The 12,213-nt window shown below is 40.7% G+C and overlaps 1 protein-coding gene across 1 annotated transcript; it reads right to left on the bottom strand.

Annotated features, from left to right (window-relative positions):
* Positions 1-343: 343 nt before the first annotated feature.
* LOC138886029 (uncharacterized) lies at positions 344-3,796 on the bottom strand. The gene is made up of 2 exons (XM_070167052.1): positions 3,474-3,796; positions 344-359 (listed from the first exon to the last, which is right to left on the bottom strand). The coding sequence occupies exons 1-2, from the start codon at positions 3,794-3,796 to the stop codon at positions 344-346; spliced, it is 339 nt and encodes a 112-aa protein (XP_070023153.1).
* Between the last annotated feature and the right edge of the window lie 8,417 nt (positions 3,797-12,213).

The following is a 12,213-nucleotide window of genomic DNA, read 5'->3' on the forward strand; positions in this document are numbered from 1 at the left end:
CTCCTTGGGGTCTAGTCTGATAAACATTGGAGGGTCTAAATTAGTAAAATCATGAACTCTTGTACTAACTGGTTGATCAGCAGCACCTGCATTCTGCCTCTGAGCCCGAGCAGCTACCAAGCTAGTCAACAACTGCAAAGCACTCCACATATCCTGGTCTGTAGTGCCAGACAGAGGAACTAGAGGTGTTGGGTGCCTCGTAATATCCTTTGGAGGAGACGGAGTAGATGAGGTATTAGAGGGCATCTCACTCTGAGCCTCACTTTGGCCTGCCCTGGCTTGGGGCACCTGACTGGTACCCTCTTCCGCTGTTGTATCAAGCCATATACTAATCGTTTGCTTCCTAGTCGAAGGCATCACTGAAATAAAACAAGGTGAATATTAGAGATGAACACTTACGACTCAACTCTATGCTCGATCTAGATTCAAGAAGAAGGTAACAACCCTAGATGTCATATAGCCTCCTGATTACAAATGTGGCGCACTACACATCCATAATCAAGACTCTACTAGACACGGATCATAGAAACCCCCTAGGACACACTTTCTTTGATACCAAGATTTTCACGACCCAAACTGGAGGGCCATGACTAGCACCCAGCCATACTTGCCGAGCACCAATGTACATTTTATCTAACCTTATTTATTATCTTTTAGGGCTGACGAGATCAATATAAATGGTAGACATGGATCATGGACAACCAACAATAAAATATGATGGCATGAACATACATAACATGGGATAACCAGACAAACAAGAAACATATATAAGGTACAATACAACAAAAATTCAGCCGACAAGGCATACCAAACTATATATGAGTTGACACCAGTCTATGAGCCTCTAAAGGAACATAAGTGCTACAACATAGCCGGAACAGGGCCCCGACATACCCATAATATCTATAACAAAAGTGCATACCAAGACCACAACAAGTCCAAAGAAGGAATCTCGCCAATCACCGATGAACTGGATAGCCTACTATATTGGGGGAACTGCGCCTGCCTGTATATCAGGACCTATAGCACAACATACAACATCCACAAATAAAAGGACGTCAATACGAATAAAGTACTAAGTATGTAAGGTAGGGAACCATAAGTACGAACAGTAATGTAAGCAGGGATAGAGAATATACAACCTGTAACATCTAGGCACCTCTGAGGGCTACTGACATGAAATGCATGATACATTTATATGTATATATATAAACTTTTAAAACACACGCCTCTGTGGGCATCATTATCATCATGTTGTACCAGGCCATAATACACTCGGTAAAAACATACCTGACCATCACAAGGCTCGATAGAATCGTACCTGGCCACGTGGAGCTCGATAAAACCCAACTGATTATTGGTTTTACAATAGTTGTCGTACCCGGCCAACAATTGCATGGCTCAGTAGAGTAAAATAGATACATATATATAATACATGCTTGACTCATGGAATCATGTTCTAAACCTTTCGGAGTGACGTAAGGTCAGTATCCTCTGTACACATTATTAGGACTAACTCTTCACTATGAACCTTATAAGAATTAGGAAGTACCAACAACATTGATAACATAAGAATAAGAGAAGCAACATCAACATCAATAGTTCCATAAGAGGGGAAACAATGTAAGTACTGCTAGCTTCTAAGAGTAGAGTATCTTTGGAACCTCGTTCATTTTATGTACAATCGGAGTCGTGCAAAAGAAGGAAAGGGATAGCCTCACATACCTTGTATATACTGCCCAACCTCAAGCTATGCAAATTTAACGACTTCTTAGTCTACAATAGGAGAAATGACACTATCGTTAACGTTTAAGCATCGTAACTACTATGTACCGACCACAACCTATTTTATGATGAAACAGATATCACCTCCCCTATTTATATGAGATCCCACAAGTGAAAACAATCACCAAACAGCCCAAACACCATCTATGTAATCATATTGAACCTCCCAAAGTAGTCCACCAACTGATAACACCACTACCAAGCCTTTCGATATATATTTCACAAGTTCTAGCTTCAATGACTTAGCCGCAACTTAGATAATCTTAAATACATGTAGAGTAAGAGGTTCCTTACCTTTAGACAGAAATAACAACTCCGATTTGACCTTAATTGTCCATGAAATATCCCTTCAATGCTGCCACAACAACAAGGAAGCGAAACTAGCAATCAATTAGCGTTTTTTGAAACTAGAATAACTTTAGAAGGCTTGAAATCACCTAGGGTTGATATTAAGAACTTGAGGGAGTATTTACATAACATAAACCCCTTAAAACAACCTCCCACGCGAGCTGTAACAACCCAAAAATGAGCAACAACAAGAAGAACAAGAAACTTAATAGCGCCACGGGATTCCCCACACTTGATTTATGTTGTTTGCCCTTTGTTTGGGTGTTGAATATTGAGAGAACCTTGAGATGGTTCTTCTAGGGTTCTAAGGTCTGAATTTAGTGAAAAAATGACTTAAAATGGGTTGGAGGCATCATATATATATATATATATATACATACATACATACATATATCCAAATGTCTTAAACCGGCTAAGTGGGACCCATAGAGAGGTGCTTGGCGCAGTCTCGCAAAAACGCGAATATCTCTTTACTCCGAGATCTTATCGACAAACGGTTTAATAAGTTGGAAACTAGACTCATAGATCTTCAATTTGGTATGTAGATAGCCCCATAATTCTAAGTAAATTGGGAAAAATGATTAGTAACATTTGACCTAATGTTTAAGTAAGACTATGAACCTAAGTTGCGACAACTTTTGTTGACTTTTTTCTCATAACTCATTTGACTTCAAGACTTATGATACAGATATTATATGATTCAAATACCTTAAAATACTACCTCTTGAGTGTATTAAGCACCTATAGGTTTACCCGAAAATACGGCTGACAACATCCTTGATTCGTTTAACTTCTAATACTTGTTAACCACCCTTATGCACCTTTGTATCAGTTAAAACCAAAAGGATTAACTTCTTATCATCTTAAAGATAATATATTCATCGATTTACGTCAACTACATTATGGCATGAGCTAACATACATGAATATGGGTTGTAACAGAAACACATCAACAACTCCAAATTTGGCTAATTCCCTAAATTTCCAAAAAATTTGTCAGAGTTTCCTTTGTATCTAGGCCTATCCACCTGTCAGAGGGCCCCAAAAACATATTCTAACAACATATACATGTCCCATAGACATAACATAACTTGTACGACACCAAACATGGCCGCATAGGCAACATATAACAAAAATAGATCAGTTTTACATAGATCAAATCAAAAGATAAGAGTTCATAGGGACCAATTGCATAAAAAGCTATTACATGGCTATACCAACAAATGTGGGTACGTCATTCTCATTTCTTCCTCTGCTTCCCAAGTGGCTTCCTCAACCTACTGGTTCCGCCATAATACTTTTACGGAGGCAATTTCCTTATTTCTCAATTTCCGGACTTGCCTGTCAAGAATGGCAACTGGAACTTCTTCATAAAACAGTTCTTCATTAACCTCAATAGTTTCAATTGGAACAATAGTGGATGGATCTCCCACCACCTTCTTCAACATAGACACATGGAGGACTAGGTGTACCAATGACATCTTGGGTGGCATCTCGAGCTTGTATGCCACCTGACCAATCCTCTGAATGATTTTGTACGGTCCGACATACCTCAGACTCAATTTTCCTTTCTTTCCAAATCGCAAGATAACGTTCATGGGGGAAACCGTCAAAAATACCCAATCATCTTCTTTGAACTCCAAATCTACAAATAATGAGCCCATTGTTAAATTGCTTCTCTTTCATATCCTCCACAAGTGATGATTTAGCCCTATTTTGCACAATCACTCCTCCTTCATTAGAGTCCGCAAGGCGAACTCCCAAACTGGCCAACAGATGAACCTCCCTGGCCAACGGCCTCTGATATGCCTCCAAATGAGCCAAACTTCCCATAGATTTCAACTAAGAGCATCCGCCACGACATTAGCCTTTCCCAAGTGATAGAGAATATCAATGTCATAGTTCTTGAGTAACTCTAGCCTTCTTCTCTATCTCAAATTACAACTCCTCCTGCTTGAAAATATATTGAAGGCTCTTGTGATCCTTAAATACATCCACATGGACCCCATACAAATAATGTCGCCAAATCTTTAGCGAAAACACCACTACCGCAAGCTCTATGTCATGGGTTGGATAGTTCTTTTCATGATTCTAGAGTTGCCTAGAAACGTAGGCTATTACCTTGCCATGCTGCAATAACACACACCCGATCCCAATACTCGAAGCATCGCAATACACCACAAATCCCTCTATACCCTATGGTAGGTTTAATACCAATGTTGTAGTCAATCTTGATTTCAATTCTTGGAAACTTCTTTCACAAGAATCGGACTACTGGAACTTAATTGCTTTCCACGTCAATTTAGTCAATGGAGAGGCGAGAGTAGAAAATCCCTCCACAAACCTTCTGTAGTACCTGGACAAACCCAAGAAACTGCGAATCTCTTTTGGAGTGGTAGGTCTAGACCAATTCTTTACTGCTGCAATCTTCTGAGGATCAACCATAATTCCTTCCTTGGAGATGACATGACCCAAGAACACAACAGATTCAAGCCAAAATTTACATTTCGAATTTTTTTGCATATAGTTGATGTTGCTGAAGAGTCTGCAGAACTGGCCTAAGATGGTCAACATGGTCCTCCCGACTTCGGGAATACACAAGAATATCGTCAATGAACACTATCATAAATGAGTCTAGAAAAGGCTTGAAGGCTTGATCCATAAGATCCATGACTGCTTCCGGGGCATTTGTTAGCCCAAAAGACATCATCAGAAATTCAAAGTGCCCATACCGAGTCCTGAATGCTGTTTTTGGGATATCCTGCTCCCTTATCTTCAATTGATGATACCCGGACCGCAAGTCAATTTTTGAGAAATATGTAGCACCTTGCAATTGATCAAACAAGTCATCTATTCTTGGTAGAGGATATTTAATTTTGATTGTGGCTTTTTTGAGTTGCTGGTAGTCAATACACATCCGTAGCGACCCATCTTTATTCCTTACAAACAAGACCGGTGTGCCCCACGGTGACACACTCGGCCGGATGAAACCCTTTTCTAGCAAATCCTTCAGTTGTTCCTTTAGCTCTTTTAATTCTGCCGGTGCCATTCTGTAAGGTGGAATTGATATAGACTTTGTGCCTAGCATCACATCGACCCCAAAATCGATCTCCCTATCTGGTGGAATCCTAGGGAGTTCATCTGGAAAGACATCCGAAAATTCATTCACAACTACCACGGACTCAAGGCTAGGCGCATCGGCATTAGTGTCCATAACCCGAACTAAATGATAGATACACCCCTTCTTGATCTTCTTCGTGGCCTTAAGGTAAGAAATAAACTGACCTTTTGGCACGACATTATCTCCCTTCCATTCAACAATGGGCTCATTAGGAAATTTAAGCCTCATAGTTCTAGTCCGACAATCAAGTTTGGAAAAACATGAATAAAGCCAATCCATTCCCATTATTACATCAAAGTTGACCATACCTAATTTAATAAGATCGGCCATGGTATCCCTACCCCGTACCGTAACAACACATCCTCTATAAACTTGAGCAGCCAAAATAGACTCACCAACCAGAGTAGACACCAAACATGGCTCATGAAGCTGATCCGGTTCTATCCCACATTCCATAACAACAAAAGGTGTAACATAGGACAAGGTGGAACCAGGGTCAATAAGTGCATACACGTCATGAGATTGGGCAGTCAGAATACCTGTAACAACATCTAGAGAAGCCTTTGTGGTTTGGCGACCACTTATAGCATAGAACCGGCTAGGTCCTCCTGAACTCTGCGCGCCACCCCTAGCTGCACCCCGGCCTACGAGTGTTGGGGTACCTCGAGCTGGAAAGAGGGATGAAGATGTAGCAGCTGCTGGGCTGGATGTGCTATGCCCCTACCCGCTCCCTAGCGGGATACATGACAATGCCTTTGAATATGACCCCTCATCCCACATCCATAGCATACAGGTAACTCCAAATAGCAAATCCCTGAGTGTATCTTCTCGCACCTGGGGCACACAAACCTCTACTACCGCTGAGATCTCTCTCCTTACCGACCCCACTGGTGGGATCCCCTGTTGCCCTGACTGGGCCTGAACCGACTCTATTGCTACTGCTGGCTGGGTCCCGATGGTAGTGCAATGGCTGAAGGCTGCGCAAAAGACTGGGATGGCCCTGACGATCCTCCCCTAAAGACTGATCTTCCCCCGCCTAGTGACTCTCCCATGTTTCCCGTAGACCCGGCCTTGTTGTTACCCTCTCTGTCCATTATGTTCTTTAGTTTATGGTTCTCTATGTCCTGATCAAAATGCTACCATCTTCCCATAATTCATGTCAAAATTCAATGCAGCCGTAGAAGCCTTATTTAATAGTCAAAGGATTAAGGCCCTGAACAAACCGGCGCACCTTGGCCTCTATTATGGGCAACATATAGATAGCATATTTGGACAAGCAAGCAAACTCCATATGGTACTCCCACACACTCTTTCTACCTTGCTTTAGGTTTTCAAACTCTGCTGCAGGGGCTGCCCTTGTCTCAGCAGGCAGGAAGTGATCTATAAAAGCATCGGCAAACTCGTTCCACCTCGTCGGAGGGCTCCCCTCCTCACGAGAATCTTCCCACAACTCAAACCACTAATAAGCCACCCCTTTCAGACGGTAGGCATCCAACTCTACTCCATATGTATCAGTTTCACGCATAACCTTGAGGGTCTTGTGCATCTCATCAATAAAATCCTGAGGGTCTTCTTCTGCATTGGCACCCGTAAACACTGGAGGGTTTAATGGAAGAAATGTATTCACCTTGGAACTGGTGGAATCCCCTTGCTGGCTAGATGAACTGGGTGCAGCATTTTACCTCTGGGCCTAAGAGGCCACTAGCTGAGTCAACCCCTAAGATCCCTATCAGAAATACCAGAACTAGAAGTTGGGGCTGGAGGCGGAACATGAGTATCAATGGGAGGGATAGTGGTACCCTCCGCAGATGTTGGAGTTGGGGTAGTCTGCTCTAGAATAGAAGAACCAGGCAAGGTGATAGTAGGGCGACTACCCTCACTCGCATTATCAAGTAGTGAATCATCAGCCACTACTCAGGTGGCATTGTCTTCTTGGCCAATTCTCGCTTTCTTCTTAGGTGTCATTTACTAAAAGATAGAACAATACACTACTTATAGGGGGAATAGTTTCATAACAAGTCTTGCCGCACAATCCAGAATATCAATGAAGGGTGTTATTTCTGAATGCCCAAGTAGCCTCCAACTTATAGATGTGGTCAACTACACACCGATAAGAAAGACTCTACTAGACACGGCTCTGAGACATCCCAGGACACATCAAAACTTTATGATCTGATACCAAGTTTGTCACACCCCAACCTCGGGAGGTGCGACCGGCGCTCAATCGAGTGAACCCAACTGAGAAAACCTTATCAAACACTTTCTACCCAACTCAATATGATTAAGGAAACCATGCTTTCGTTTATTTAGACAATAGGAAAAGTTTCACATTCAACATTGTCAGATCATTTCATATTACAACTTTAAACCATAGTTAAGTTCCAATATTACATATAGTCACAATTTAGAGAAACAAGAGTTTCAGATTACAACTTAGTTCATAGACCCATCCAACCCACGTACATAACCCACACAAACGTCTACGGAGCCTCTAAGGATACAAATGACAAGTATGACAATGCCAGCAACAAGGCCCCGGCTGTACCTCAAAAGTGGATATCTATAACAAAAGATGTACAACATAACCCCTGGAAGAGGAAAGGGGCTCACCAAGATTTTGAGAAGAGGATACTCTGCTACGCGTGATCGGCACTATCCGCTGTGAAGCCTCCTATATTTATTTAAAAATGTATTGCCTCCGGCAAAAGGGACGTTAGTACCATGGAATAGTACTAGTATGTATAACTAAACACTATATTATTAGAAAGAACTATCATACAAGAATTCAAGGAAATCACAAGAAACAATCAAAGCTTTAACCGAACACCACATCATGAAATAAAGAGTCATACAACTTTCACATGATTTCCATAACTATAGCTTGGGGCATTTATTTCATTTGTTCATCATTATTCTTAATAACACGCTATCTTGAGCGGAGTCCGATCACGACCCGATCGACTAGGCTATCTCATTTGAGACATATGCCTCAATCACCATTTCATTTCCCTTTTTTCGAAATTCAATATCAGCACATTACCACCATGTGTGCGGCATGGTGTCCGATCACGGCCCGATCGGCTAGGCCGCCTTACCTAGGTGTTGTTCCTTTCTCATTAATCATCTCATTTGAATCATTATTTCACATATATCATATAAATTCATTGGCACTTAGGGCCAAAATTATCACATCGTTTCCGCTTTCAATGTCAACCTTGCAATTTATGATCATAGGCACATACAAAAGCAATTCAAGTTGCAAGCATAGGTAAGATTTCACATAATTAGCATGATAATCCCAGTTTTAAGTCTTGACGTGAAGTCTAGGCAATTTCAACACGTGGTTCATATTCTTTGCACATCTTCAAATATCTCGGATAGTACTTTGCATACATTGAGGCACACCTTTCATGTTTACACATCCAATTTCAAAACCAATTCATGTAAAATATCAATCAATACATCAATCAAGTTTTTAGTCTTGCCATATTTGCACATACGCATACCAACGGAGCTCGATTTCTAATAGGAGCGGTTTTAGAAATACATACCTCAACTGAGATTTCCTTAATCCTATAATATTCCGGAATGTTCACACTTAAATTTATTTAAGCAATGTAGCACAATTGAACCCATAATCATAAAAAGATCATAATCTAAGCTCACTTGAGCATTTTATCAAGCATTGAGTGTTCATTAAGGCCTTATGGTCCTTTTATGCAAGATTACACTAGCCCATGCGCCAAGCCTCTCTATTTATAATTTTCCCATATCTTCTAAGAACACATGCATGCAAGGCAATCACCCTTATCCACATGATTTACCGCACTAATGACCCCTTATAGCTATGTATAAAATTCAGAGCTGAGGTGATGAAGTCTTACCTCCTGGGATGAAAGTTTAGGTGCCCCACTTGATTATCTTCAATGTTTTAGCAAGGATTTGTAGAGCAATTTTGATGAAATTCACTTCCCCTCTATTGGACCCTCCCTCTCACTCTAAAAGCACCAGGCAATAGGCTCAAAATGAGCTATTGCGTAGGATAAAATGACGGGGGGGGGGGGACGTGTCGGGTTTAAAATTTAGAAATTTGGAGCCCCGACTCAGATCTGCGGTCGCATATGCGATCACAAAGTTGACATGTGGCCCGCAGAACGGAACGCAAAAATTCTCCCAAAAACTTTAACAAACTACCTAGGTATGCGACAAGAATGTGGTCCGCATACCTGTGCTGTGATTGCACAATGCACCGCAGAACTTTCTCCCGCAAAAATTCCAAGGGGATTATGCGATGACTATTCGGCCCGCATATCGACTATGTGATCGCATAATTGGCCGCATAGTTGACATCAAAATTAACTATCACACTGTCTGACTCTACGGTGCGGTCCGCATGGCTATTATGCGACCGCAATAGTTGACCGCAGAATCGCGCTTTTCTGGAAAACACTACTCTTTAACTTTTAATGCACAGATCAATCCAAAGGGTCCGAACCGCGGCGAGCTTGCGAGGAATTTTATGAATTTCTAACACATGATCCTAACACATCACTCTCTAGTCGTTTTTACATCATAGGATCTCCACTCCCTAGTTGAGTTTATTTTTTTAGACATAGGATCTCCACTACATTGTCGCCTTTCCAACATAGGGTCTCCACTCCCTAGTTGAGTTTATTTTTAGACATAGGATCTCCACTCCCTGGTCGCTTTCCCAACATAGGGTATCCACTCCCTAGTCTCTTTTCCAACATAGGGTCTCCACTCCCTAGTTGATTTTATTTTAGCCATAGGGTCGCCACTCCCTAGTCGCTTTTCCAACATAGGATCTCCACTCCCCAATTGAAGTTAATTTAGACATAAGGTCTCCACTTCCTAGTTGCTTTTCCAAAATAGGGTCTCCACTCCCTAGTTGACTTTATTTTTAGACAAAGGGTCTCCACTGCCTAGTCGCTTTTCCAACATATGGTCTCCACTCCCTAGTTGAAGTTATTTTAGACATAGGGTCTCCACTCCATAGTCACTTTTCCAACATAGGGTAACCACTCCCTAGTTGAGTTTATTTTAGACATAGGGTCTCCACTCCCTAGTTGATTTTATTTAAAACATAGGGACTCCACTCCCTAGTCGCCTTTCCAACATAGGGTCTCCACTCCCTAGTTGATTTTATTTTTAAACATAGAGTCTCCACTCTCTAGTTGAGTTTATTTTTTTAGACACAGGGTCTCCACTCCTTAGTCGCCTTTCCAACATAGGGTTTTCACTCCCTAGTTGAGTTTATTTTTAAACATAGGGTCTTCACTCCCTAGTCGCTTTTCCAACATATGGTCTCGACTCCCTAGTTGACTTTATTTTTAGACATAGGGTGTCCACTCCCTAGTCGCTTTCCCAACATAGGGTCTCCACTCAGTAGTTGACTTTATTTTTAGACATAGAATCTCTACTCCCTAGTTGATTTTTGGCATAGATATTGGGCTCCACTCCCTAATCTCTTTTTCCCAAGGACACACAATCCTGATTTTATTGCTTCAATAAAGAAATTGTTTAGATTTTGTTACAGTAACTCACGAAATTTTTCGTGTGAAAACTGGGGCAGAAAAATTTCGTTCGTTTATTTGCTTTGGTGCCTAAATAGGTTTTCACTGGGAGGCACAAGGTTTGAGATGACCAGAAGAAGAAGTCTTAACCCAAATAAAAGAAAATAAGAAATAAGAAAAGAAGTTGAACTCAAGGTGCAGAAGCGGAGAAAAGATGCAGACTACTCAAATTTGATTGAAGTCACAAGCTTCGCATGTCCCGCCTTGATCCGAAAAGCTAAAGAAGAGTGAACCAGCAGTTGCAGCTAACGAGTATCAATATTTAGATTAGAGTCTGCAGGAAGAACCAGCCAAGACTCAAGATCAAGCTTTATAAGGTTATAGATAGGAATCTTATCACTCGTAGTTGATAGGCTTAGCTAGTTTAGCTTTTCATCCTTCATTTTGGTGTAATAAGGAGCTCAGCAAGTAGAAACAGCAGCAACAGCAGTGAAATCACAGTTTCCTGATAGTCCCAGCTACCAAACTTCCAGAACTATACTGACCTGATTCCTTTATAGCCAAGGTTATGTATGCAACCTCCGAAGCAAGGTTTAGTCGGGCCTTTTCAAAAGATGTTTCTCATAGAGTTTCAAACGGGCAAAAATCCCTTATAGTTTGCTCATTTTGTCTTTACCCGAAACCCTTTGAGTTTCTGAGCAAAGAGGGGCAGTTGTGAGCATGTGATTTTTTCCCTATACGAAATAGTCCTATAAAATCCCAAGAAATAGGTTTTCCGTTAATTATTTGCCATTTTAGGAATTTTTGTAGAATTTTCTTAATTATTTGTATTTTTCTGTGAATGTTTAATTTTTATTTAAATCATGAAAATTACCAAAAATATCATGAATTGCATTTGGGATTTGTTTTTATATTTTTTAGAATTAATCAGTAATTATTTGTTTTATAAAAAATTTAAAAATTACAAAAATAGCTCATTTTTACATTTTGGCCTTTTAATTTTTAATTTATTGAGTTTTTTCTTTTAATTTAGAATTAAGTTATATTTATAATTTTTATAATTAGTTAATTAGTTTAATTTCAAATTTTAGATAGTTTAGGATTTTTAATTTCAGGATTTTCAATTAAAAAAAAGAGAAAAAAAAAAGAAAAAAGGGGAATAAAAGAGAAAAGGGTTTTTAATTTGAGTTTGGGCCATTTTAATGCCCAAAACCCATCTAAAACTCCCCTTGACCCAAACCCAATCCCTGCCAAACCCGGTCCAGACCCGTCTAACCCCAAATGACCCCGTTTCTGTAACACTTGATCATAGCCATTGGATTTTAATCATCCAACGACTCGGAACTCACAATTCACTTAGTACAAAATTGTCCGAAGACCGGACTGTCACGCCCCAACCTCGGGAGGCGCGACCGACGCTCAATCG

This window comes from Nicotiana sylvestris, chromosome 2 (genome assembly GCF_000393655.2).
Source record: "Nicotiana sylvestris chromosome 2, ASM39365v2, whole genome shotgun sequence".
Lineage (NCBI taxonomy): Eukaryota > Viridiplantae > Streptophyta > Magnoliopsida > Solanales > Solanaceae > Nicotiana > Nicotiana sylvestris.